The sequence below is a fragment of the Suncus etruscus genome, chromosome 5, assembly GCF_024139225.1.
Source record: "Suncus etruscus isolate mSunEtr1 chromosome 5, mSunEtr1.pri.cur, whole genome shotgun sequence".
NCBI classification, from domain to species: domain Eukaryota; kingdom Metazoa; phylum Chordata; class Mammalia; order Eulipotyphla; family Soricidae; genus Suncus; species Suncus etruscus.
In genome coordinates this window covers 16,436,159-16,462,325 of record NC_064852.1, presented here as the reverse complement: position 1 = coordinate 16,462,325, position 26,167 = coordinate 16,436,159, and the positions used below count along the sequence as shown (strand labels likewise).

Below are 26,167 nucleotides of genomic sequence, written 5' to 3'. Positions count from 1 at the left end.
TGTCACACAGATCCTGAGAGGGGCTATCACATATGTTCAGGACCACTATATTCTGTGATCCCACATCACAAGTTACAAATGTAGAAAAATACACATTGGTAGGAATCTACACTGGACAGACTCCTTCTGCGGCAGCCAGTTCTGGGCCTTTTATTGCCTCTGCATCATGTGGTGGTGGACTGGGGCGGCAGCTGGCGACGGGCGGCATCAGGAACGCCAGAAGGAAGAAGTCAGGAAGCCTTTGGGGACGGGCACCTCCCTGTTCTGCAAACATTTCTGGTAAGGGAGAGAGAAGCAGACAGTGACTTTTTCCTAGCAACACTGTAGACAGTAGCTAAGACATAAAGACTGAGGCACAGAAGACACCGAGACACAGCAAGCATTTCTTTTTCTTCTTTTTTTGGGGGGGTCACACCCGGCAGCACTCAGGGGTTACTCCTGGCTCTATGCTCAAAAATTGCTCCTGGGGGCCCGGAGAGATAGCACAGCAGCGTTTGCCTTGCAAACAGCCGATCCAGGACCAAATCCCGGCATCCCATATGGTCCCCCGTGCCTGCCAGGAGCTATTTCTGAGCAGACAGCCAGGAGTAACCCCTGAGCACTGCTGGGTGTGGCCCAAAAACCAAAAAAAAAAAAAAAAAAAAAGAAATCGTTGGGCCCAGAGAAATAGCACAGCGGCGTTTGCCTTGCAAGAAGCCGATCCAGGACCAAAGGCGGTTGGTTCGAATCCCGGTGTCCCATATGGTCCCCCGTGCCTGCCAGGAGCTATTTCTGAGCAGACAGCCAGGAGTGACCCCTGAGCACTGCTGGGTGTGACCCAAAAACCAAAAAAAAAAAAAAATAATCGCTCCTGGCAGGCTAGGGGGACCCTATGGGATGCCGGAATTCGAACCATAGTCCTTCTGCATACAAGGCCAACGGCCTACCTCCATGCTATCTCTCTGGCCCTACAGTAAGCATTTTTAACACAGAAGGCAAAGGGCTGGGTCAGAGAGGACAGCAGGCAGATTCCTGTTTTACACTCTGCCAACCTGGGTTTGATATTTGGGACTTCATGTGGTTCCTGAGCCCCACCAGGAGTGATCTGAGTGCAGGGCCCTGAGCACTGCTGGGTGTGACCACCAAACAAAACCAGGCAAAGGTGATGTGGAGGACTTTTGCTCCTATCTATACATCCTGTTGGCCTGCCATGCAGTAGCAGCAGATGGGACCATCATTTACTGCAGTTGCCCTTGTGACCAAGCTGGTCTCTCAACACTGTTGGCCCATGTGGGTTGCTGATGCAAAGTGCAAGCCAGGAGGCTGCCCGGCAGATGGCCAGTGCCCAAATCCTCCAATCATTCCTCCGAAACCCTTCTGGCACGTGAGGTGGAAGGAGTTTGGCTTGAACACTGTCAAATGTTGAGGGAGCAAAGTGTCCATGTCCTATACCCACTACTCAGGCCTGAGACTGGTAGAGGATCCAGCAGGATGAAGTGCAGATGTGGGGCATGCTCAGGCTGCACTAGGTCACTGCTCTGCACCACATGGACTAAGTGCTGCAGAAGATAGCCCTGATGGCCTCCAACAAGTGCCAAGAGTAGCCCCTGGATCCCTGAGCACTGCAATGGAAGCCTCAATACCTTCACCAAAGAAATAAAAATGAGGGCAGGTGTGATAATACAGCAGGCAGGGTGCTTGCCTTGCATGTGGTAAAAACAAGTTCAATTCCTAGCATCCCATATGTTCTTTTTCTTTTTCTAATCATTCCATATGTTCTGAGCACTGCCAGGAATGATTCTGGAATGCAGAGCCAAAAATAAGCCCTGAGGGGCCAGAGTTGTGGCGCAAGTGGTAGGGCGTCTGCCTTGCACACTGCTAACCTAGGACAGACCGTGCTTTGATACCCTGGCGTCCCATATGGTCCCCCCAAGACAGGAGCGATTTCTGAGAGCATAGCCAGGAGGAACCCCTGGGTGTGGCTCAGAAACCAAAAAAAAAAAAAAAAAAAAAAAAAGCAACCAAGTAAATTTTGGGCTGAAATGCATGGAAGCATGGAATGCATGCTTTGCTAACACGAGGTTCAGGTTAAGCTCCAGGGACATGCTCCTCCAATCACCAACAGGAGCTACTCCCAAATGCTGAGCCAGAAGTAGTCTCTGAGCATTGCTAGATATGGCTCCAAATTCAAAAAGAACACACAGCTGTGGCCCCAGATTTGTTCCTCTTTTGATATAGCTTCCACAAAGGGAGTAAAAGATGACAGAGAGGAAGAAGCCGAAAAGGGGAGCACAGGAAGGTTTGGAGAAATGGAGATAAAGTCGGGAGTCAACAAAAAGATGCCTGTCAGACACAGCAGCCGAAGCCACACGGAACAGTTCTCACCTCCAAGAACTGCTTGAGGCGAATGAAGGAGCCCATCTGCCCCGGGCTGGTGATGGCTTCAATCCTAGGGAGAGAAAGCAGAGCTGGTAGCATTGGCTGGTGTCGGTCGGGCACACAGCCCACTGGGAGTGGGGACTCCCTGACTCACTAAGATCTGTCTCCCTGCCAAGAGCCTCAACCTGTTTTTCAATCACGAGGTCTAGGAGAAGCGCGTGGAAGCATGGAAGAGGGCGCAGACTGGATCCCCAGCCCTGCATGGTCACTTAGCACAGGACTGGGAGTAGCCTCAAAGTTCTGAGGGTGGGGCCCTTCCCCTCCCAAAGGAGCAGAGAGCACTGCTCTCTGCCGTCAGAGGGTGTGGCTGCCAGCACAGGTGTGCTCAGTCCCCATATGAATGACGGTGCACTGAGGTCAAGAAGCCCCTGGCATGTGAATAGAACAGTTTTCTTTCCTTTTTTTTTTTTTTGGGGGGGGGGAGGGTTAATCCCGGTAATGCTTAGGAGTTCCTCTGGGCTCTGCACTCCAACTCTTAAGCATCACTGGGTATAACCCTCCCCCCAAATTTAATTATTTATTTAATTTAATTATTAAATACTCTTGGTGGTGCTTGGGGGACCATATGAGATGCTGGAGATGGGAGACAGAACCCTTGTCAGTTGCGTGTACAAAGCAAATGCCCTAGCCATACTGTCATTCAGGCCCAGAACAGTTTTCTATCATGGGTGAGCAACAATTCATCAAGGAGGGGCCAGATGCCTCACCTGCTTTTGGAACTACCGATAATCATGACTCCAGAGCATGTGAGGGGAGTTCAGGAAGAAAAAAAGCTTAAAATGCGAAGGCTCAATGTCTGTGGAAGACTGAGGCTTGATCTCCCACCACAGCTAAAAATCCCTAAAACCAAATACATCTCGGGAGTCAAAGATGTTCCCAACTTCATGTTTCATTCACCAACACAGCTTAAAAAAACTCATTAGAGGGCCAGAGAGATAGTACAGTGGGCAGGGTACTTGGCTTGACAAGCCCAACCAGGATTTGGTCCTGGGTATCCCATATGGTCCTCTAAGCACCACCACCTGAGTGCAGAGCCAGGAATAACCCCTGAACACTGTGCTGTGTGTTATAACACACACACACACACACACACACACACACACACACACACACACACACACACACACACACACGACTCATTTGAGTGTGATTCCTGCAGGAGCCCAAAAGACACAGATACATAGATGTGAGGACCTTAACTGGCATGGAACAGCACCCAGGGATATCTGATGTCATGAGCTCAACTAATGCATGCCCTGGAGTTGGCTCTTGGGGCCCATACCTGGGGAAGTACTCCTCTTTGATGAGAAGGATCATCTTCCAGAACTGGAGCTGATACTGCCTCATCAGGGCATTCCCACACACCTAGAGAAACGGGCACAGTCATTGGAGAAGATTCACCTGTGCACACAGGGTTGGAAAGCAGCGGCCTAAGGCCTTCCACACCCACTAAGAACTCAGACACAGTGCTATTTCACTAGCCAATAACAAAAGAAAAGAAAAAGAAAGAAAAATGATGGGGAAAAAAAAATCCACTTTTCTTCTAAAGCATTTTTTTGTTTCCACCAATACTTTCATTAAACTGCCAGCAGCTGATGTTTCAGAAAGCCAGAAAATGCAAATCAAACCTAATAATCTAGAAGATTGAGATTCAGACCCAGACCAAGATACAGAATCAAATCAAGTTCTCTGGTTTGCCCATGCCTGTAAATGTTGGCTCCACATTGTGCAACAACAATTATAAAAACACAAGGGGGCTGGAGGGATAGCATGAAGATAGGGTGTTTGCATTGCATGTAGAAGGAGGGTGGTTTGAATCCCGGCATCCCATATGGTCTCCCCCAAGCCTGCCAGGAGCCAATTCTGAGCATAAAGCCAGGAGTAACCCCTCTGCGCTGCCGAATCACCCCAAAACAAAAAAAAAAATCCAAAAATATAAAAATAAGGGCCCGGAGAGATAGCACAGCGGCATTTGCCTTGCAAGTAGCCAGTCCAGGACCTAAGGTGGTTGGTTCAAGTCCCAGTGTCCCATATAGTCCCCCGTGCCTGCCAGGAGCTATTTCTGAGAGATAGCCAGGAGTAACCCCTGAGCACCGCTGAGTGTGGCCCAAAAACCAAAAAAGTCTCCCAAGCACCACCAGGAGCAATCTCCCGAGTGCAGAACAGGTGTGGCCCAAAAACAAACAAACAAACAATAACAAAAGTAAAGAGAACCATCTCTACTTTTCTGCAGTGCTAGTGATCAAACATTTGAGCCATATCCCCAGCCAAAATTACCATGTATCTTTTATTTGTTTTTCTTTTTAGCTACAGCCAGCAAAGCTCAGGGCTTACCCCTGGCTCTGCATTCAGGGATAACTTCTGGTTGTACTCAGGGAACCATGTGGGGTGTCCGGGATCAAACCCAGGTGGGCTGCATATAAGGCAAGTGTCCTGTTCGGCTCCAATCACAAGAAGTCTCCCCTTTCCATAAAGTCTTACTTTCACATACTGACCTTGTAGGCATACTGGCCTTGTAGGCATCAGCTAAAGCTGTTTATGGAACCTTTTGGAAGGAAGAGACAACTGATCCACATAGTCCATTTCTTCCTTTGGGATTTAGGAGTCACAATGGTAGGACACCAACTGCACCACTCTGGGTCTGGATGACAGAGCCCAGGATGACAGAAGTCCACCAGCATGGAGAAAAGGAGGGCGTGGGGCTGACATTTGGGGGGCTACTTTCAGTGGAGAGACATGAAAGTGACTGTACCTGGAGAGAGTGGATTGAGACCTAGTGCCAGGCGCTGAGAGACGCATCAGCCCATCTTTGCCTTGGCTCAGGGAGCTCATGTCCAAAACCAAACTTCCTTTCTCTATATTGCTCTGGGTGGGGGTGTCAAGTTTGTGGCTTCCTATAGAGTGAAGCCCTGAGAAAGCAAGCAGTGTGTGGAAAAACTCAAAAGCTGGATTAGCCTCAGGTCTAATGGTGGCAACAGGCCAAAACGCTGTGACTCAGGTACCCCGACTTCCATATACTTGCCCGCCTATGGCACAGACATGGCCACTTCAAACACTGGCATGCGTGCTAACGCATCACGTACCTCCAAGAAGTCATAGAGAAGGGTGGCGGTCACATCAGACAGTGGCTCCATGTTCAAGATCTGTGCCAACCAGCGCCAGCCCTGATTTAAGCCGTGAGGGTGCGTCTGGAAGGAGAGAGGCGTGGTCATCCTGACAGCATTTCTTGGTGGTGGTTGGGGAAGTTACGCCTGGCTATGCTCAGGGATCCCTCTTGGCAGGCTCTGCTTCATTTGTGGGGCTGGCAGCATGCAAGGAAAGACCCCCTACCCGCTGTCCTACTATCTTTCCAACTCCTGATAATAATTTTACTGTGAGTGAAACGCCCAACAATCACCCAGTAGCCCCAGATCACCTAACTCCAAGCACATACCATATGATACCAGAAGGACAGAGAGATAGTACTTGCCTTACATAAAGCAGACAAGGGTTTGATCCCCAGCACCATGTGGTGCCTCCAGCCCAATAAGGAAAGATCTCTGAATGCAGAGCCAGGTGTAAGCCTGAACACTGCTGAGTATGGCCCAAAATAAACAAAAGAAAACGCACATATAAAATCAACTGTTTGGTTGTGATGTGAAGGTCACATCTAGTTGGTGCCCATCTGATTCAGTGCTCAAAAGTCACTCCAGTGTTGCTAGGGATCCAACCTGAGTCTTTTGCATGCAAAGCCTGTGCTCTGAACTTGTTGCACCCTCTCTAACTCAGCAAATATACCAGCCTCAAGTGTTCTGAGAGGTTGGCTGCCACACAACTTTCCTCTGACCCCTCTGGAAGTGTCTCAGTTTCGGGGCTGTCCCAAGGCAAGTCATTTCGGCAGTTATTGTATTTATCGTTCGTGGCTCCTTTTGCACAGAGCCTGGGAAGGAGCAGGTGCCCAATGGCTCACTTCCTCCTGGATGGACCCAATCACCACATAGGTCTTCCCTGCAAGGCTCCAAGAATCGACTTCCCATCCTGTTATCAGTTCTCCTTCAGCCAGGACTGGGCTTAAACCCTGACCGCTCTGTCCTCACAGGGGCTAGACTCACAATGAGTTAAAAGTCTCTAGAAAGGATGTGACTGAGCCTCTAAGGCACCCACCAACCAGCTAACAGACAATTTTTTCCCTCATTTCTCTTCTAGTTTTTGGTTTAACAATTTCCAAGTTTTCTTTCTTTTTTTTTTTTAAATTTATTTTTGTTTTTTGGGTCACACCTGACAGTGCTCAGGGTTTTCTCCTGGCTCTATGCTTAGGAATTGCCCCTGGCAGGCACTGGGGACCATATGGGATGCCGGGATTCGAACCACCGTCATTTTGGATGAAAGGCAAATGCCTTAGTCCCATGCTATCTCTCCAGACCCTGATTTCCAAGTTTTCTAGTGATTAAATTCAACTGCTTTTACTTTCTGTTTTTTGGGCCACACCCTCCAGTGGTTCTGTGCTAAGGAATCACTTTTAGGCAATATATGGGGTGCCTGGGATTAAACCTAGGTTGTCTGCATGCAAGGCAAGCACCCTGCCTTCAGATCCCTCAAACTTTTTGTAATATTCAGAGCAGTGCTGGGCAGATGGCTCAAAAAGCTGGAACACATGATCCAGCATGTGGGAACCCTGCAAGGTTGAGACCTGGTCCCATATGGTCCCATGAGCAGTACCAGGAACTATCCCCAGAAGTGGGCTGGGCTGAGGAGTAGCCCCTGAGCACCACTAGGTAGGGCTCCCAAACCACAAAGGAAAACATGGTGAAGCATTATGGACTCTGCTCAGGAAAGAACTGTGCCCACAGAGTAAATTGGACTCGAACCTGAGGGTTTATTTTTATTCCTATAGTTTTTGGGTCACATTCAGTGACATTCAGAGGCTTACTCCAGGCTCTGGACTCAGGAATCACTAAGGGGACCATATGTGGTCCCAGGTGAGCCATATGTCAGGCAAAAGCCCTCCCTGCTATGCTGTCACTCAGCCCTGAGCTCTGCTGAGTATCTGCAGAAGTCTCCTACCTCCTGTTGGTTCCCGTATGGCCACCGGAGCTGAATGATGGCAGCATAGAGGCGCATCATACCCGACATGCGCTTCAGGAAGTTGTCCTGCTGCTCCACTTTGGAATCTTTAACCTGGTAACCAAGACTCCTGAAGGGGAAAAAAAAGCAATGTCAAAGCTGTATGAAGGTATCAAATCAGAGGTGATGTGATTTGAAACCAGGGTCTCTGACATGACAGGCCGCCACTGACCTACATATATCCCTGGTTGCCAGATACTGTGTCTGTCTGTCTGTCTATCTATCTGGCAGGCTCAGGGGACCATATGGAATGCAGGGGATCAAACCCAGGTCATCCCTATTGCTGTGCGATTGCTCCGGCCCCTTAACTAATTCATTATTTGAACTGTGAGATAGTTACAAGGTTGTTCATGAGTGAGTTTCGTTCAGCCAATATCCAAAACCTATCTCTTCCCCAGTGCACACCTGCCACCACCAATAACTCCAAGTTCCCTTCTGCCCTCCCCTGTCCTTGCCTGCCCTATAGCTGACATTTTTCTTCTTTCTCCAGAGATTCTATTTTATTGATTCAGAGACCATACCTGGTGGGACTCAGGGAACCACATGGGGTGCTGAGGACTGAACCCAAGTCAATAGCATACAAGGCAAGTTCTTCACTTGCTGCGCTATTGTACGGAACCTGCATTCCCTTTACTAATAAAGGAAATTGACGCTCACAGAGTTCAGATGATTCACCCCCAAATCAGGGATAAGACCCTGGACTACTGGGGACCAAGTGCATACAGCCCAGAGCTGTCCAGTTTGTCTAGACTCTGAGGCTGGGCGTGAGGAGGAAAAGCCGGTACCTCTGATAGTCCTCAAGAGCCATCCCTTCTTTGAAAGCTGGGTAGAATGGGACTGAGTAAGGACACTTCTTGTGCAGATGAGCGAGAATGAGGTCTCCCACCCTGGGGTGGAGCTCCCAGATCCCAGAAGCCACCACGGCGATGGGGAAGGCAGCTTCATGGTGGGAGGCCACTTCCTCTTCTCCTTGTTTCTAGGAGCAACAGTGGGGTGGGGATTCTGGGTGAGGTTCACACTGAGGAGAGAAAAGGCTGGTCCCAGCCTCTCCTCCCCATCTCCGGCAACCAGTGTCCTCACCACAAACTTCTCTGCTAGCTTGTACTGGACAAAGTCCAGTCCCTGGGGGGTATGAGTGACCGATACAGAGTGGCCCCCGGAATAAACAGGTTTGCCAGACAGCAGGTTGTGAATCCTGTCGAAGATCTCTTTCAGCTTCGAGCCTGGGCATCACAGAAAGAGAAAGAGAGTGAGCTTGTGCTTCAACACTACCTACCATTGTCTCTAGAGGAATTCCACAGTGGCACCTCTGAATGTCTAAGCCGAAAGCCCAAACAATGCTGGCTACAAATATGACAATCAAACAGTCACTGTGGGAGATTCAGAAAGCAGGTCGGAAATGGTAATATTTAAAAGATAAACCAATAGGAAATTGCCACAGGACAGAGATGATCAGCCGGGAAGCATCCCAGACCATATGAGATATGTGTGATATGAATGAGTCTAGTACCTCTAAGAAAAAACTCTAGGGGCGAGAGAAGGGGTGAAAGAGGGGGCGAGAGAGAAAAGGGGGGGGGGAGTACAAGGGCACATGTCTTGTATGCAGCTGACCTAGATTCAATCCCTGGAACCCTAAACCCCATTCGGAATGAAACTAAGAGTAAGCTCTGAGCACTGCTAGGTGTGGTCCAAACCTAAACACAAAGAATACCAGGAAGAAAGGGGCTGCCCACCTGCGATGGTGGAGATTTGGCTTACGGGGATGGTGGCTGCCTTCTGGAGGTTCATCTTTATCTTCTTGGTCTGCCAGACAGAACAGAAGCCAGACAGACAAGATTTCAAAAGGCTGCTGGATACGGGCAGGAAGGAACAGACAGGCCGCATGCCTGGGCACTCAAGTGGCCAGTTGTGGCCCCACCCACCTGACTGTCTTTGCCGTTGGTGAGGCCATCAAAGGCCAACATGCACTGGTTGGCTGCGTCTTGCAGCTGCTGGTACCACTGCATGGTGCTATCCCGGACCTTCACCTGTAGATCTGAACAACCAAAGGGGAGGCCTGAGAGCCAGTGCAAAACGAGGCCTGGCCAAAGCACCCACCAGGATCAGGTGACAACTGCCTAGGACACCTACTATATATAGGAGTGGATCCAACTCCTAGTTGCACCTGGGGTTCCCCACGTTACTGCAGCATTTCACACTCAAATCAAACTCAGAGCCTGCGCAGTGGACGTGTCTAAACCCACCTTCATTCTGTTTCCCTCTGGAGCCCTGGCAGGGAGCTGGCAAGTCCTTGTGGACCTCAGGCGTCTTCTGTGTGTGAGATTCCTGAGTCTTCACCCGGGCCGCTTCTTCCTGCCGCCGCTTTTCTTCATTTGCCGTGGCCACCTCCTGCTGCAGGTTGGCAAGGAGGTCGCGCATCTCCTGGAGCGCTTTCTCTGCCACAGCCTGGTCCTCTGCTGTGGGAGAGCGATTCTGTCAGAATGACAGAGGCAGAGCTTAGAAGTCATTGCCCAGTCACTGCAGGGATTGGAGCCGCACAGCACACAAGACTGCATCAGTTTGCAGACTGGAAAGGGCGGTGTGTGCAGTAACCATGGTCCACAGACACATATGAACAATACTGGCTGACCTCCACATCCATAGTATTATGTACACATTTGAGGGGCTGGAACAATAGTACAGTGGGAGGGTGTGTGCTCTGCATATGGCTGGCTGAGGCTTAATCCCTACTATCCCATATGATAACCAAGCCTGTCAGAAGTGATCCCCGACTTGACAGAGCCAGGAGTAGGTCCTTCGCATAGCTTGGAATGGCCTCAAAACAAAAAAAATCTTTACTTTTTCATTTGGGCTCCTTTTTCATTACTCATATTATTATAGATTTACTTTTCACTATTGTTTTGTTTTTTGGGTCATACCTGATGGCACTCAGGGGTTACTCCTGGCTCTGCACTTAGAAATTGTTCCTGGCAGGCTCAGGGAAGCATATGGAATGCCGGGATTTGAATCTAAGCAGACAGCCAGGAGTAATCCCTGAGCACTGCCGGGTGTGGCCCAAAAACCCCCCAAAAAAAAGAAAAAAGAAAAAAAGAAAAAAAGAAGTAGTTTCTATGATCATTATGCTCATGAAATTATTTTTGAGATATATTCTTCTTAACTTTTGGAAGAATAATTTGTGATTTTTTTTTTGGGACACCGGGATTCGAACCAACCACCTTTGGTCCTGAATCGGCTGCTTGCAAGGCAAACACCGCTGTGCTATCTCTCCGGGCTCATAATTTGTGATTTTGAAGTAACTTCTCCTCCTGGTTTGCCGGCTATTATATTTTGGTGTTTTAAACCATTCCAGCCTTTTCATTTGTTATCTTTGGATCCATTTCGATTGAAATTTTGGCCTAGTGTGTGGTGTGTGAGAGTGCATATTATGCGTGTATTGGTCACCTTTATGCCTATTCTTTGTATTGTCTTTTGTTCCTCTGTATTGTATGGAGCCCTTTCTTCCTCACTTCCCTCTTTATTTTTTTTTAGGGAGGGCCCCACACCCGGTGATGCTCAGGGGTTACTCCTGGCTCTGCACTCAGAAATCATTCCTGGCTTGGAGGACCATATGGGACGACAGGGGATCGAACCACAGTCCTTACTGCTGCACCACCGGTCTGGCCCCTGAAATGGATTATTTTTTTTTGTGTTTGGGTCACACCCAGCAGCGCTCAGGGGCTACTCATGGCTCTACGCTCAGAAATCGTTCCTGGCAGGCTCGGGAACCATATAGGATGCCGGGATTCGAACCACCGACCTTCTGCATGAAAGGCAAACGCCTTACCTCCATGCTATCTCTCCAGCCCCTGAAATGGAATATTTTTTTTTTTTTTTTTTTTTTTGGTTTTTGGGCCACACCTGGTGACGCTCAGGGGTTACTCCTGGCTATGCGCTCAGAAGTCGCTCCTGGCTTGGGGGACCATATGGGATGCCAGGGGATCGAACCGCGGTCCATCCTAGGTTAGCGCAGGCAAGGCAGGCACCTTACCTCTAGCGCCACTGCCCGGCCCCTGAAATGGAATTTTTTAAAAGAAATATTTTTGCTATACCTAACCAGGGTATTTACTCTGAGGTGTGGTCAGGCTCACCATTGGCAGGGGCTCAGAGGACCCTCTGCGGTGACCTTTGGACCAAGGGTCAAGTCACACGTAATGAAAGCACCTTCCTTGCTGTACTATCTTACAGGCCCCACCAGTATTTTTACAACTTAAGAACTTAAAAAAATTTACAATTGAACTAGAGAGACAGTACAGCAGGCAGGGTGCTTGCCTTGCACACAGCCAACTAAGGGACAATCCCCAGCAACCTGTATAGTGAGTGCCCCGAGCACCTCCAGGAGTAACTCCTGAATGCAGACCCAGAAATAATTTCTCAGCCTTGGCGGATGTGGTCCAAAAATAAATATGGTACAACGTTAAGTTTCTGAATTTAAGTGTAGGTGACACACAGAACATACACTATACATACTTTCTCTTTTTAGAGAAAAGCCCTTCAATACTGAGAGTAACCATCTCTCTCTCCTAGGAGAGAAGTGTGTCTGTTTTATGATGGTTTCAGGAACCAGGGGACAGGGCTGTCCCTGCCCGGCCTCACCTCCCCGGAGCCACGAATGAGGGCAGAGATGTGGCTGCACAGTTGGTTTCCACGGGTGCGGAAGGTGTCGGGATCCCCCTTGAGCAGGTGCAGATGCTGGGCCAAGGCATCCAGCTGCTGGTTGAGGTGCAGGAGCTCCTCCTGCAGGGCGTAGAGGCTGCGCAGGCGGCCCTCAGCCTCTTCCTTGCGAAGTCGCTCCTGCTCCTCCAACTTCAGGCGCTGCTGCTCTGCTTCTCGAAGCCTATGGTTGAGAATCTGCAGAAAAGGCTGTGATGTCCTCCTCTCTGCTGCAGCCTCCTGGGCCTGCCCCATTTGCTTCCACAGGAGAGCCCAGTGGAGGCACAGGACAAACACTGGCCCCTCGTCCCCTCTCACATGCCCTGACCTTGGCTCTGTGGCGATGCTCTGCTTTCAGCTTCTCTTGCTGCCCCAGGGCTTCACGGGAGCTAAAGGAAAATGGTTCCTCTGAACTTAAGGGCAAAGCTTTCCAAGCAGTAAGCCAGACTCTTCGCTGCCGTCTGGCTGCCCCAAGGGTGTGTCCGGATACTCACCTCTTCTCCATGACCTCCCGCAGTTCCTGGCACTCTTTGTGTTGCATCAGCTCCTTGTGCTCGTCAAAGCGCTTAAGCTGCTCCGATGCCATCTCAGACAGGGCGCGCACCTTCCGCTCCTGCTCCTCCTGCCACTGCCGCAGGCCTTCCTGGGAAGTAGCTGCCATCAGGCTCCATGGACCCAGAACCCCTTGTGCACATTCAGTCCACCACGGGAGGCCTGGAGACACTATTGCACATGCCACAAACTCTGCCTTTGTGCTGACTTTTTTTTTTTGGTAACACCAGTGGTGCTCAGGGGTTACTCATGGCTCTGCACTCAGAAGTCGCTCCTGGCAGGCTCGTGGGACCATATGGGATGCCGGGATTCGAACCAGAGTTTGTCCTGTGTTGGCTACGTGCAAGGCAAATACCTTATCACTATGCTATCATTACAGACCCTGTGCTGAATTTTTAGAAAATTTTTTCTGGGGGTGTGTGTGTCCTGGGCAGGCACGGGGGATGGAGGACCATATGGGCACTGAGATTCGAACCATCATCTGTCCTGGATCGGCTGTGTGCAATGCAAATGCCCTTCCGCTGTGCTCTCTCTCTCTGCCACCCCTCCCCCATGCTGACTTTTATTTGGGAATCAAACTCAGGGCCTCACAGGCACAAGGCTAGTGCTGAGCTTCAGCATCAGCTTTCCTGACCAGTAAATTGAGCTGTTCAGCCAGTATGGTCATGTCTCTCCAGCAGAAGTGGGGATTAGGTATGTCAGCACAGAAAATATTGATCAAGGAAGGCTGCACTTTTGACCTTTAACCCTGGAAATTATTCCTTTTTGTGGGGCACAGAAAGGGGGCCAACACCCAGAGGTGCTCAGGGGACCAGGTACCAGAATAGAATGAGAGTCGGCCATATGTAAGGCAAACACCTTAACTCTGTGTCCCACCTCACCTGTTTTGTTTTTTTTTTTTGTTTTTTTTTTTTTTTGGGGGGGGGTTTGGGTCACACCTGGCGGTGCTCAGGGGTTACTCCTGGCTGTCTGCTCAGAAATAGCTCCTGGCAGGCACGGGGACCATATGGGACACTGGGATTCGAACCAACCACCTTAGGTTCTGGATCGGCTGCTTGCAAGGCAAGCACCGCTGTGCTATCTCTCCAGGGCCCCCCCCCTTTTTATTAATCACACCTGGCTGCGCTCAGTAGTTACTCCTGGCTCTGGTTCAGAAGTGGCTCCTGGCAGGCTCAGGGGACCATATGGAGATGCCGGGATTTGAACCAGGATTCCTCCTGTGTTGGCCACATGCAAGGCAAAGGCCTTACTGTTGTGCTACTGCTCTGGACCCTGGTTTTGTTTTTGTTTTGGGGCCATACCCAGCAGTGCTCAGGGATTACTCCTGGCTCTGCGCTCAGAAACCACTCCTGGCAGGCTGGGGAACCATATGGGATGCTGGGAATTGAACCCAGGTCAGCTGCATGAAGGCAAATGCCCCTCCCCCCACATATTTTTATGAAGAACTCTTCTTAGAATTAGTATAATCCCATAAACCTGTTATCCTGGGTTGGAGTAATAGTGCAGTGTATAATAGTGCAGTAATAATGCACCTGCATTAGATGTGGCGGATCTGGGTTTGATTCTTGGGATCAAGTATGTCCCCTGAGTAATGATTCCTGAGTGAAGAACCAAGAGTAAGCCCTGAGCATGGCCAAGTGTGCCCCCATTCCCACTTCACTCTTTTCTCCAAGATGTGTCTCTGGAGCCTGAGGGTATAGTCTCAAAGACACTTGTTTTACAGTTGGCTAACCTGGATTTTATCCCCATCCCAGCATCCCAAGCCCTGCCAGGCTGGAGAGATAGCACAGCGGTAGGACGTTTGCCTTGCTGGGAATCGAACTTGGGTGTCTGTCCCAAGTCGGCCACGTATGAGCAGGGCAAATACCCTACCGATGTGCTATCTCTACGGCCTCCTGGGAACCAGATTTGATTGCCAGCACTACCCATGGTCCTGAGAACTGCTGGGTATGACCCTACCACCACAAACAAACAAAAAGTTATTCTGGGATCAGAAAAATCAATACACTTGCCATGCATGCAGTGAAACCCAGTTCAATACCTGGCACTACATATGCTCTCCCAGCACTGCCAGGAGTGATCCCTGACCACAGAGCCCGAAAGAGCCTCTTAAGAAGATACTAAGTTGGGGCCCGGAGAGATAGCACTGCAACGTTTGCCTTGCAAGCAGTCGATCCAGGACCAAAGGTGGTTGGTTTGAATCCCGGTGTCCCATATGGTCCCCCGTACCTGCCAGGAGCTATTTCTGAGCAGACAGCCAGGAGGAACCCCTGAGCACCGCTGGGTGTGGCCCAAAAACCAAAAAAGAAGAAGATACTAAGTTTGGGGCCGGAGCAATGGTGCAGCAGTAGGGCATCTGCCTTGCATGCAGCTGACCCAGGATGGACAGTGGTTCAATCCCAGTCCCCCCACCCCCCACCTCGTCCCATATGGTCTCCCAGGCCAGGAACGATTAGAAACCCCTGAGCGTCACCAGGTGTGGCCCAAAATAAAATAAAAAAAGACATTAACTTCTAAAGTTAACCTCAGATTCGAGATCCATCCTACAAAGACCACAGGAGACGAACAACACTGCAATAAGGCATGGGAGTTTATTTACCAGCATGCTGGGGTCATCCCCAGGCCGAAACCTCTTACTGAGCTCTCAGGCTCCTTTTATAGGACTACAGAAGCTTCAAACCATCACAGTCAACCTTTAAGTTGATTAGCTTTTGTCTAGGGTGTTTCCTTTTCATGGGTAGATATCAAGAGTGGAATACTGTGGTTTTTAGGGATCTGCGTCAACTGAAGTAGTAGAAGAGGGGCTCAGAGGCCGGAGAGATAGCATGGAGGTAAGGTGTTTGCCTTTCATGCAGGAGGTCATTGGTTCATATCCCGGCGCGCCATATGGTCCCCCGTGCCTGCCAGGAGCAATTTCTGAGCCTGGAGCCAGGAATAATCCCTGAGCACTGCCGGGTGTGACCCAAAAACGAAACACCAAAAAAAAAAAAAAAAAAAAAAGAAGAGGGGCTCAGGTGCCCACTGGGTGACCATGACCTTGTCCATTCAAAGGGCCCCAGGTGTTGCTAATTTTTTGTTTTGTTCTGTTTTGGGGCCATACCCGGGGACGCTCAGGGGTTACTCCTGGCTATGTGCTCAGAAATCGCTCCTGGCTTGGGGACCATATGGGATGGCCGGGGATTGAACTGCGGTCAGTCCTAGGCTAGCGTGGGCAAGGCAGATGCCACACCCTGCGCCAAGCGCTCTGGCCCGCAGATGTTGCTAATTTATCATAACTTTATTGGTACATGCCCTAGAAGTTTTTGAAACTGGCTGTTCTGCCCTATTCTTTATTCCTTTGAAAACTTGAGCTTATCAGGGACTGGAGAGATAGCACAGTAGTAGGGCGTTTGCCTTGTAAGCGGCCGACCCAGGACCAACAGTGGTTCGAATCCTGGTATCCCATATGGTCCCCTGTGCCTGCCTGAGCAGAGAAACAGGAGTAACCCCTGAGCACTGCCGGGTGTGACCCAAAAAGACAAAAAAACCCCAAAAAACCAAAGCCAAAACCCCAAAAAACTTGAACCTGTCCTGGCTGTACTTAGGTTCACAGCAAAGCTGGGTTACAGTGAATTCTAAAATCAAACTATAGATCCTAACATTCTTTAGAATTTAACAATATAAACATTAACGTTCAGTTTGCCTTGTTTTGTTTTTTGGCCACATCTGCCAATGCTCAGGGTTTACTAGTCTCTGCACTCAGGAATCACTGATGGGCTTGTGGGACCATAGAGGGTGCTGAAGATCAAAACCAGATAATAAGTGGCACGCACCCTGTCAAGTGTGCACTCCCTGAATGTCTAAAAGAGGCGGGTTACAGGCCTGCTATGCGCAAGGCCCTGAGTTCAACTCCCAGCACAGTGCGGCTCCTTAAGCAATCCCCAGCAGGCTCTTGGTGGCTTACCCACAGCACTGTGAATCCCAAGGCTCTGCAGCACTGGTCCCCCAGCACTGAATTTTAGGCCTTTAATGCCAAGACTGGGCAGCATCCGGAATAGTCTGCGTGTGGCTCCCGTGGCAGGACCCAGGTCTGACATGTGAGCGGCCAGAACGCATGTTAGGCCCTTCACTCCCTCCAGAAGGTAAGGCTCAGTGTCTTGTGATCCTCCAATCACACAAGCAAACAGGGTCCCTCCCAACACAAAAACAACATTTGAGAAAGTAAATGGAAAGAAGCCACAGAACCTAAGCCCCTTTCTCAAAGGCTCTGAGATCAGACAGGACTTCGGACACCCACTCTTGACACCCCACCTGGAATGGGGAGTGGCAGGAAGGCAGGAGTACACAGCAGGCACCCAACATGGTCCTCCACATGATGACGTGGCTCCCTCAGATTCACATCACTTACTGTTCCTCTCATTCTGTGCACCAGCTCGTACATTCGGATGCAGCCTTCTACCTTCATCCCCCGGCTGGAATGAAGTGCTTTCAATTCTATGGGCTGAGATTCTTGTTTGTCCTGGTAAAGAAAAAAAAATAATCATAAACCAAGCTTTTTATTTTTTGTTTTAATTATACCTAGCAGCGATCAGGAGTTACTCCTGGCTCTGCGCTCACCAATCACTCATAGCTGGCTCGGGGGACCAGATGGGATGCCGGGATTCGAATCACCATCTGTCCTGAATCAGCTGCGTGCAAAGCAAAAACAACCTACCACTGTGCTATCTCTCCAGCCCCATAATCCAAGTTTCTAAGCTAAGAGGCTGCAGAGATAGAAGAGTGGAGAGGGAGCTTGCCTTGCACACAGCTGACTAGCTGACCAGGTCTCCATATAAACCTTTGAGGACAGCTGGGGGTGATACCTAAGGGCAGTGTCCAAACAAACAAACACAACACCAAAGAGCTAAGGCACATTCTTTGCATATAGGAGGCATGGATTGAATCTCCAGCAACTATATACTGAACACATCAAGCATGAGTCCTCAGGGTAACTGGGTGTGGCCCAATTCCTCCCACCTTCCTTTCCCCACCTTGCAAAAAAGAGGGAGGGGGCAGGAGCAATAGCACAACAGTAAGGCGTAGTCTTGCAAGTGTCCAGCACAGGATGGATCCTGGTTCGAATCCCAGCATCCCATATGGTCCCTTGAGCCTGCCAGGAGCGACTTCTGAGCGAAGAGCCAGGAGTAACCCCTGAGCGTCACCAGGTATGGCCAATAAAAACCAAAAAGAAAGAAAAGGAGTTGTAACCACACCACACCCACAAACACAATCATTATGTTTGTACCAGGCCAGCTCTATACTCAGTCTTTTCTTTAAAGAGATGTAAACCAAGCTGTGAAAAATCATGGGTATGCCTGCCACACCACAGAAAGCTAACTATCTTGGGAGGAGAGTGTGGGCCATGGCCCTTCCCTGCCAAAGCCACAACTGATGCGTCCATCACCCAGAATCGTTATTTTATCTATGGCCTTGTCTTGTGTCACCCCTCTACAATTCTCTTCAGGGATACTAATCTGACCAAACTTCAGGCACTCCAGTATCTGAGCTAATATCACCAGGACTTTATGAAGAAAGTACAGGCACCTTCCCCCATATATTCCTTCTTTTGGGAGGCCTGGCAGCTGGGTATACTAAAAGTATAGTAAAAGTTGCGGAATCAGTAATAGTAATTTGAATTTCTGGACAACTTCATTTGTTTGATGCTGTCATCCCTATAGGAATACAACAATTTATTTATTTTTTATTTTTTTTTTTTTTTGGTTTTTGGGCCACACCCAGCAGTGCTCAGGGGTTACTCCTGGCTGTCTGCTCAGAAATAGCTCCTGGCGGGCACGGGGGACCATATGGGACACCGGGATTCGAACCAACCACCTTTGGTCCTGGATCGGCTGCTTGCAAGGCAAACGCCGCATCTCGTCGCTGTGCTATCTCTCCGGGCCCAGGAATACAACAATTTAACAGAATGAACAGCTAACAAGAGCTTACTGAACTTCCTGATTTCATTGGAGAAAAAATAATTTTCACAAATATGTTTGCTACTATATTGTAGAAAAACAGCCCTTATGATGGGCTTGCATGGTGAATGGATGGAGGGACCAGGCCACATGGCTCTGCAACCCCCTTCAGCCAGCGGGTCTGAAGGTTCATGAGAGTGATAGGAATCAGACTCACTCAGACAGGCTTCAGGAAGTATCAGCTTTATTCATGCCCTATCCACCACCTGTGTGGTCAATCTTAACCATTTACGCATGCTATCCTTAGCTTGCCCTGCGTCTTAGCTTTTTCATCCATGTCACCTCCAACCTCCATGCTGGCCAATTCCCTCATCCAGGTAAATGCAAATTCCTCCCTGTGGCCCTGAGGCCACACCTTTATAATCTCCCTAGACTCCTCCCATTTCTGGGAGGGCTTAGCAGGTAGTCACAGGTAATATCCGCCCAAGACTCCTCCCAGAAATGGGCAGGTTCTTGCAGGTAGTTACAGGTAAATCCGGGGTGGAGTCACACTATATATTCTTTCTTTTCTTTCCTTTTTTTGGGGGGGCCCACACCGGGTGACGCCTAGGGGTTACTACTGGCTATACGCTCAGAAATATCGCCCCTGGCTTGGGGGACCGTATAGGTCACTGAGGGATTGAACCGCAGTCCATCCTGGGTCAGCCATGTGCAAGACAAATGCCCCTACTGCTGTGCCATCGCTCCGGCCCCAATTTTTCTTTTATTTTAATTCTCTTTCTTCTCTTCCTTTTTCTTATATTTTTCCTTTCTTTTTTTTTTTTGGGGGGGGGGCTATACCCGGCAATGTTCAGGGGTGTTACTCCTGGCTCCTTTATGACTCAGGAAACCATATGGGATGCTGGGTCAGCTGGGTGCAAGGCAAATGCTCTCCTGATTGTGCTATTGCTCCAGTCCTTGTCCAGGAAATAATGGAGTCAAGTGCTCATTTGCTTCAAAAAGATAGTGGTGGGGGCCGGAGAGATAGCATGGAGGTAAGGCGTTTGTCTTTCATGCAGAAGGTCATTGGTTCGAATCCCGGCAACCCATGTGGTCCCCCGAGCCTGCCAGGAGCGATTTCTGAGCGTGAAGCCAGGAGTAACCCGAGCACTGCCAGGTGTGACCCAAAAACCAAAAAAAAAAAAAAAAAAAAAAAAAAAAGATAGTGGTGAAGAGTTTTCCATGTGTTAAAAGACTAGCTAAAAGATGCATGTCCGGGGCTGGAGAGATAGCATGGAGGTAAGGTGTTTGCCTTTCATGCAAGAGGTCATCGGTTCGAATCCCAGCGTCCCATATGGTCCCCCGTGCCTGCTAGGAGCAATTTCTGAGCATGGAGCCAGGAGTAACCCCTGAGCACTGCCGGGTGTGACCCAAAAACCACAAAAAAAAAAAAAAAAAAAAAGATGCATGTCCAATTCTTTTAACTGGTTTAGGAAAAACAATGTTGCCATTAGAAACAAATAATAGAAGGAGCTGAGCTATAGAACTGTGTAAGGTTAAAAAAAAAAAAAAAGAACTGTGTAAGTTATTTGTCTTGCATGTGGCTGATCAGGGTTCAATCTCAGGCACCACATATGGTCCAGCCCCTCTATTCTTTTCTCTCACTCATCTGGAAACAAACAAATGTAACATATTCAAGTACATTAGATACATGATGTGTTTTCTTTTTTTTTCTTTTTTTTTGGTTTTTAGGCCACACCCGGCATTGCTCAGGGGTTACTCCTGGCTGTCTGCTCAGAAATAGCTCCTGGCAGGCACGGGGGACCATGTGGGACACCGGGATTCGAACCAACCACCTTTGGTCCTGGATCAGCTGCTTGCAAGGCAAATGCCGCTGTGCTATCTCTCTGGGCCCCATGATGTGTTTTCTTAAAAAAAAAAAAATATCCAGAAAAGGGTCTTCTTAGGAAGAACACAGGGTAAGCGGGTAGATGCTAGAACCACAGCATTCTCATCCGCCCACTTTTGTGAAGGGGCACGCTCAGGGATCACTCCTGGTAGAGATCAAGGGACCATATTGGGTACCTGTAGCATATGAAAAAGTTTCCATAAGATGATTCTTGGAATTGTATATAAAAGTGTCTCCTTAGGATTGTTCTGTGACTTTTGCCCCACCTAACCCTTCCAGGTGGGGCGCTGTGGAGTTGGGAATAAATAGCTGGAGGGACAGGAGTTAGGGGTCCTTCTGTGAAAAGCTGCTGGCTGCAGGAGGATTCTTTGGCTCTCCTTGCCCGATCTTTTAAACCCTATCGTTCTGGTCTGTGTGGATTATTATTTGCTGCGGATAAGTATTTCAAAGGTCTTCCCCCGAAAGGGGACAAGGGGATGGGAAGTAATTTCTCATTCTGGGGACTGTTCTTGGATTCACAAATATCCAGCCAAGATAACAGCGAAGATATCTTGCAGGTACCAAAGATTCAACCTGAGTGAGCAGGCAGAAAAATTCCCTACCTTGGCACCAGGGTGCACCAAGCATTCTTCCCTAGGGGAGGGCTTTGTGGGACACTTCACCATTCCAGCCCTCTCAGGCTGACCAAAACCTTCCTCCTTACCTGGGTTCCATCTGGAGTTGCTGGGGACATGGCAGCATTTCTTCCAGGAGACGTGGGGACACAGGAAGGTTGCTCGGACTCCTCCGAGGGAGGTGGGCGCTCTTGTGTGTAGGGTAACACATGATCCACCACCCATCCAGAGTATGAAGAGAGCCTGGGAAGGGACACACATTCTCCCAGAACATCCTGGGGAGCAGAGGCAGACTGCTAAGTAATCAGAAACAACTCTGTCCTTATCAAATATACTTTACGCCCTACTAGAAATCTAAGGAAACCAAAACCAGTAAATAGGACTCCAAATATCAAGAGATGAAGCAAAACATATGGCATCTAAACTTTTGCTTGTTTCTGAGCTATAGCCAGTAGGTAGTATTCAGGGGCTATTTCTGGTTCTGCATTCAGGGATCAATTCTGGTGGAAAGCAGGGCAGCATACAGGGATGGAACTGGGCCAGCCACATGCAAGGGAAGTGCCCTGACCATAGTACCATCTCTCTGACCCCAACAATTATCTTCTCATAGTATCAGACTAAATAACCACACAAAACTAAACAAGCAATGATGATGAAAGCCATTTCAAACACAGAATCAGAAAAATTTTAATTCTGGGGTAACCTACACAATCAGTAGATAACTAGCTTTCAACATTCTATGTGGCTACAGAATTGTGGCTATATATGTGCTCTATATGCCTCCCACAGGTGAGACCCTGGGTTCCAGATCTGGCACAGAGAAAACAAAAATGAACTTACAAATCTTAGTAACTACCTATACATATATATATTTGGTTTTTGGGTCCAATCCAGTGGCACTCAGGGGATACTTTGTGGTCAGAAATCACTCCTGGCAGGCTTGGGGGACCATGTGAGATGCCAGGATTTGAACCACCATCTGTCTTGGATTGGCTGCTTGCAAGGCAAACAACTTATTGCTGTGCTCTCTCTCCGGACCCTTAACTACTGATATTTAAGTGAAAAAAGAAGAAATATAAATATGTCCACAGGCACCACCAGATTGTGATCACTTGCTTTTGCAGAAAGCTCACCTGGATTGAATCCTTGGCACCCCAAATGTTCCCCCATGGACCACCAGGAGTTATTCCTGAGTGCAGAGTTAGGAATAACCTCTGAGCATCACTGGATGAAGTACCTCCCCAAATTAATATACTCACAATGACCTAAATTTAAGTAAATGCTCGGCTGGAGTTTGATTCCTGATTCTACAGATTAAAAAAAAAAAAAAAAAGACATAGCACACTTAAAAAAAAAGAGAAAGGGGGGCCGGGAAGGTGGCGCTAGAGGTAAGGTGTTTGCCTTGCAAGCGCTAGTGTAGGATGGACCGTGGTTCGATCCCCCGGCATCCCATATGGTCCCCCCAAGCCAGGAGCGACTTCTGAGTTCATAGCCAGGAGTAACCCCTGAGCATCAAACGGGTGTGGTCCAAAAACCAAAAACCAAAAAAAAAAAAAAAAAAAAAGAGAAAGGAAGGAAATAAACCTGTTTTTGGGCTCCACCTAGTGATGTTCAGGGCTTATCCCTGGCTCTGCAATCAGAAATTACTCCTGGTGGGTTCAAGGGAACATATGAGATGTTGGGGATTGAACTCAGTGATTCTACCTGCTTTATTATGGCTAAAGCCCCTATAATTTAACATTCAAAAAATTATGTGATTTTCCAATACCCAGCACTTCTGGGGAAGATATAAGGTCGGGGCAGTTGTGGAGTGATGGATGGAGGCTTGTTTGTCGTGACTAACTCAGGACCTTACACACAAGACAAGTGCCCTAGGAGGCCGGAGCGACAATGAAGTGGTAAGGCGTTTACTTGCATGTGGCCAACACAGGACGAACCCTGGATCGAATCCTGGCATCCCATATGGAACCCCGAGCCTGGCAGGAGTGACTTCTGAGTGCAAAGCCAGGAGTAACTCCTGAGTGCCGCCAGGTGTGACCCCCCCCCCCAAAAAAAAAAAGACATGTGCCCTAGACTTCTGAGCTACCCTCCAGCCCCAACGTTTTTTTGTAAAGAGTTTCCATCACACCCAACAGTACTAAGGAGTGACACCCCCCCAAATACTCAGCACATAGCAGTGATATAGGATATCTGAAGGAGACTAGAGTGGCAGTTAACAAGGCAAGTGTCTTTTTATTTTTTTGGTTTTTGGGTCACACCTGGTGGCGCTCAGGAGTTACTCCTGGATCTTCGCTTAGAAGTCTCTCATGGCGGGGCCGGGCGGTGGCGCTAGAGGTAAGGTGCCTGCCTTGTCTGCGCTAGCCTAGGACGGACCGCGGTTCGATCCCCCGGCGTCCCATATGGTCCCCCAAGCCAGGAGCGACTTCTGAGCGCATAGCCAGGAGTAACCCCTGAGCGTCACCGGGTGTGGCCCAAAAACCAAAAAAAAAAAAAAAAAAAAAAAGTCATGGCAGGCTTGGGGGACCATAAGGGATGCCAGGATTTGAACTGGGGTCCGTCCTGTGTTGGCCACGTGCAAGGTAGATGCCTTACCTCTGTGCTATCGCTCTGGCCCCTAAGGCAAGTGTCTTTTCTTCCTCTTTTAGATTCTAAACTTCATGAAGGCATCATACATTTCACTTTACTGTTTGCTCTTGGGCCATATGTGGGGATGCTTGGCAGTTATTCCTGGCTCTGAAATCAGCACTCTTTTTTCTTTTAAGGTTTCATTTTACTATTTTTTCCTTTTAGACTTTATGGTTTGCAGTATTGTTACTAAAGGGGTATCATGCATATCCCTCATTTCTACACCCAGTTTTTGTTCAGAGAGATCATTTCCAATTGTCATGCTCATAGTGGAGCCTTCTCTGCCCTAAGTGCACACCCCCACTATTTGTGGCAAGCCTTCTACTATAAACTGGTCCTCCTAGCCCTCATCTCTATTAAGAATCACTATTTGGGCCCAGAGAGATAGCACAGCGGTGTTTGCCTTGCAAGCAGCCGATCCAGGACCTAAGGTGGTTGGTTCAAATCCCGGTGTCCCATATGGTCCCCTGTGCCTGCCAGGAGCTATTTCTGAGCAGACAGCCAGGAGTAACCCCTGAGCACCGCCGGGTGTGGCCCAAAAACCAAAAAAAAAAAAAAAAAAAAAAAAAATCACTATTTGAAGTTGGAGCTATAGCACAGCGGTAGGGCATTTGCCTTGCTTTAGGCTGACCCAGGATGGACCGCACCCAACATCCCATATGGTTCCCCCAAGCCAGGAACAATTTCTGAGCACAGAGCTCAGTGTCACCGGGTGTGGCCCCAAAACAAAACAAAACAAAAAAATCACTCTTGAGGGGCCAGAGTGATAGCACAGCAGTGGGCCGTTTGCCTTCTATGTGCATGCTTTGGAACGAGAACGAGAACAGGTTCGATATCCAGCATCCCATATAGCCCCCAAACCTGCCAGGAGCAATTTCTGAGCGCAGAGCCAGGAGTAACTGATGAGCACCACCTGGTGTGGCCCAAAAACAAAATAAAAGTAGAATCACTGTTCAGAGCGCTGGGGGAAATGACATTGGATGCCACTAATACAACATGGGCTGGAAAAGCACCTAACCCTCTGTACTGATTCTCCAGCCACCAAAGCAAGTGTCACAAACCTTGGTACAATCCCTACAGTCCCCAACTTTCAAAATAATTTATGTGACTTGTATAGAGCCCACGACAGTGCATAGGGCTCAATCTCTTGGTCCATGTACTGCCGGGGATCAGACAGGAACACAGACTGGTTTATGTGACTTCCCAGGACAAGCTAGTCACATGCTCTCCAACTTGAGCTATCTTCCCGCCACAGTGACTTAAAAGCCTTTAATAAAGGTATGAAAGACAACATGCAAACAAAGCAATGCATGGGCCTGCAGGAACCCTGCCTGGGCCTGGTGTGTCACCCCCTTCCCCTACCCTTTGCATCACATGGTCAGAAGTATTGCTAGGAGTCACCCCACCGTAAGGAACACAGAGAAGTGGTGACCGGTAGGTAGGCTGGCCCACCTCGGGAGTGCCTTAAGCTCAGAGGAACACCAAGCACTGAGGCGCCCCCAAAGAAAACAAAACGGGGATAAAAGACAAGAACAGGACCTGGGCAGGAGAGGAAATACCTGGCTAAGGAAGGACCTTGCCTTGCTAAGGGTCCACCCGGCTGTAATCCCCGGAACCAGCTGGGTCTTGAGATCACCAAAAGAAGCATTCCAGGAGCACTCGAGGGTAGCCCCAGAAATGCAAGAACCCGACCGGGATTCCCCTTATTGGGGGAAACGCGTGTGCATCCCCGGCACCGCCAGCCCCACCCCTGGGTGTGTCCCCCAAATGAAAGCGGTCCCTGTTGTAAACAAACACAGTGAGGCATGGGGCCTGAAAGATAGCACGGAGGTAGGGCATTTGTTTGCTTTGCATGCAGAAGGACGGTGGTGGTTCGAATCCCGGCATCCCATCAGGTCCCCCAAATGAGCCTGCCAGGAGCGATTTCGGAGCGTAGAGCCAGGAGGAAGCCCTGAGCGCTGCGGGGTGTGACCCCCCAAAACACAGTGAGGCTGTGCAGGCCGCAGCACCCAACCTCTAGAATAGAGGGGACCAGTTCCAACCTGACCCGCGGGGGTTCCCGGCACTGGCCACGCACCTCGCCCCGCAGCAGCCAGTCGCGGTGGTAGCACAGGCGGCCTTTCTCGGAGCGGCGCAGCGCCTGCAGAGTCTCCCAGCAGCGCCCGTCCGCCGGCATGGCGGAGAGCCCAGCGAGCGGCCGCTTGTGACCGAACTGGGCTGCGAATCGGACCCTGGAAGTGGTCGCTCGCAACCCGCTTCCGCTTCCGGGTCACAGGTCCCGGAGGATGTGACTCTGCCCCTAACGGCTGCCTGGTTACGCCTCCTGCTCGGCCTCTCTCTAGTGC

General features: G+C 49.4%; 1 protein-coding gene across 1 annotated transcript; it reads right to left on the bottom strand.

The window, feature by feature from the left end:
• Positions 1-26,078, bottom strand: GLE1 (GLE1 RNA export mediator). Its single transcript, XM_049774018.1, has 16 exons — positions 25,900-26,078; positions 21,287-21,472; positions 17,150-17,260; positions 12,705-12,853; positions 12,539-12,599; positions 12,154-12,408; positions 9,765-9,993; positions 9,444-9,556; positions 9,255-9,324; positions 8,602-8,744; positions 8,307-8,497; positions 7,462-7,591; positions 5,502-5,606; positions 3,701-3,783; positions 2,365-2,428; positions 1-276 (listed from the first exon to the last, which is right to left on the bottom strand). Exons 1-16 carry the CDS (start codon positions 25,996-25,998, stop codon positions 208-210), a joined length of 2,058 nt encoding a protein of 685 aa, XP_049629975.1. The 5' UTR covers positions 25,999-26,078; the 3' UTR covers positions 1-207.
• Between the last annotated feature and the right edge of the window lie 89 nt (positions 26,079-26,167).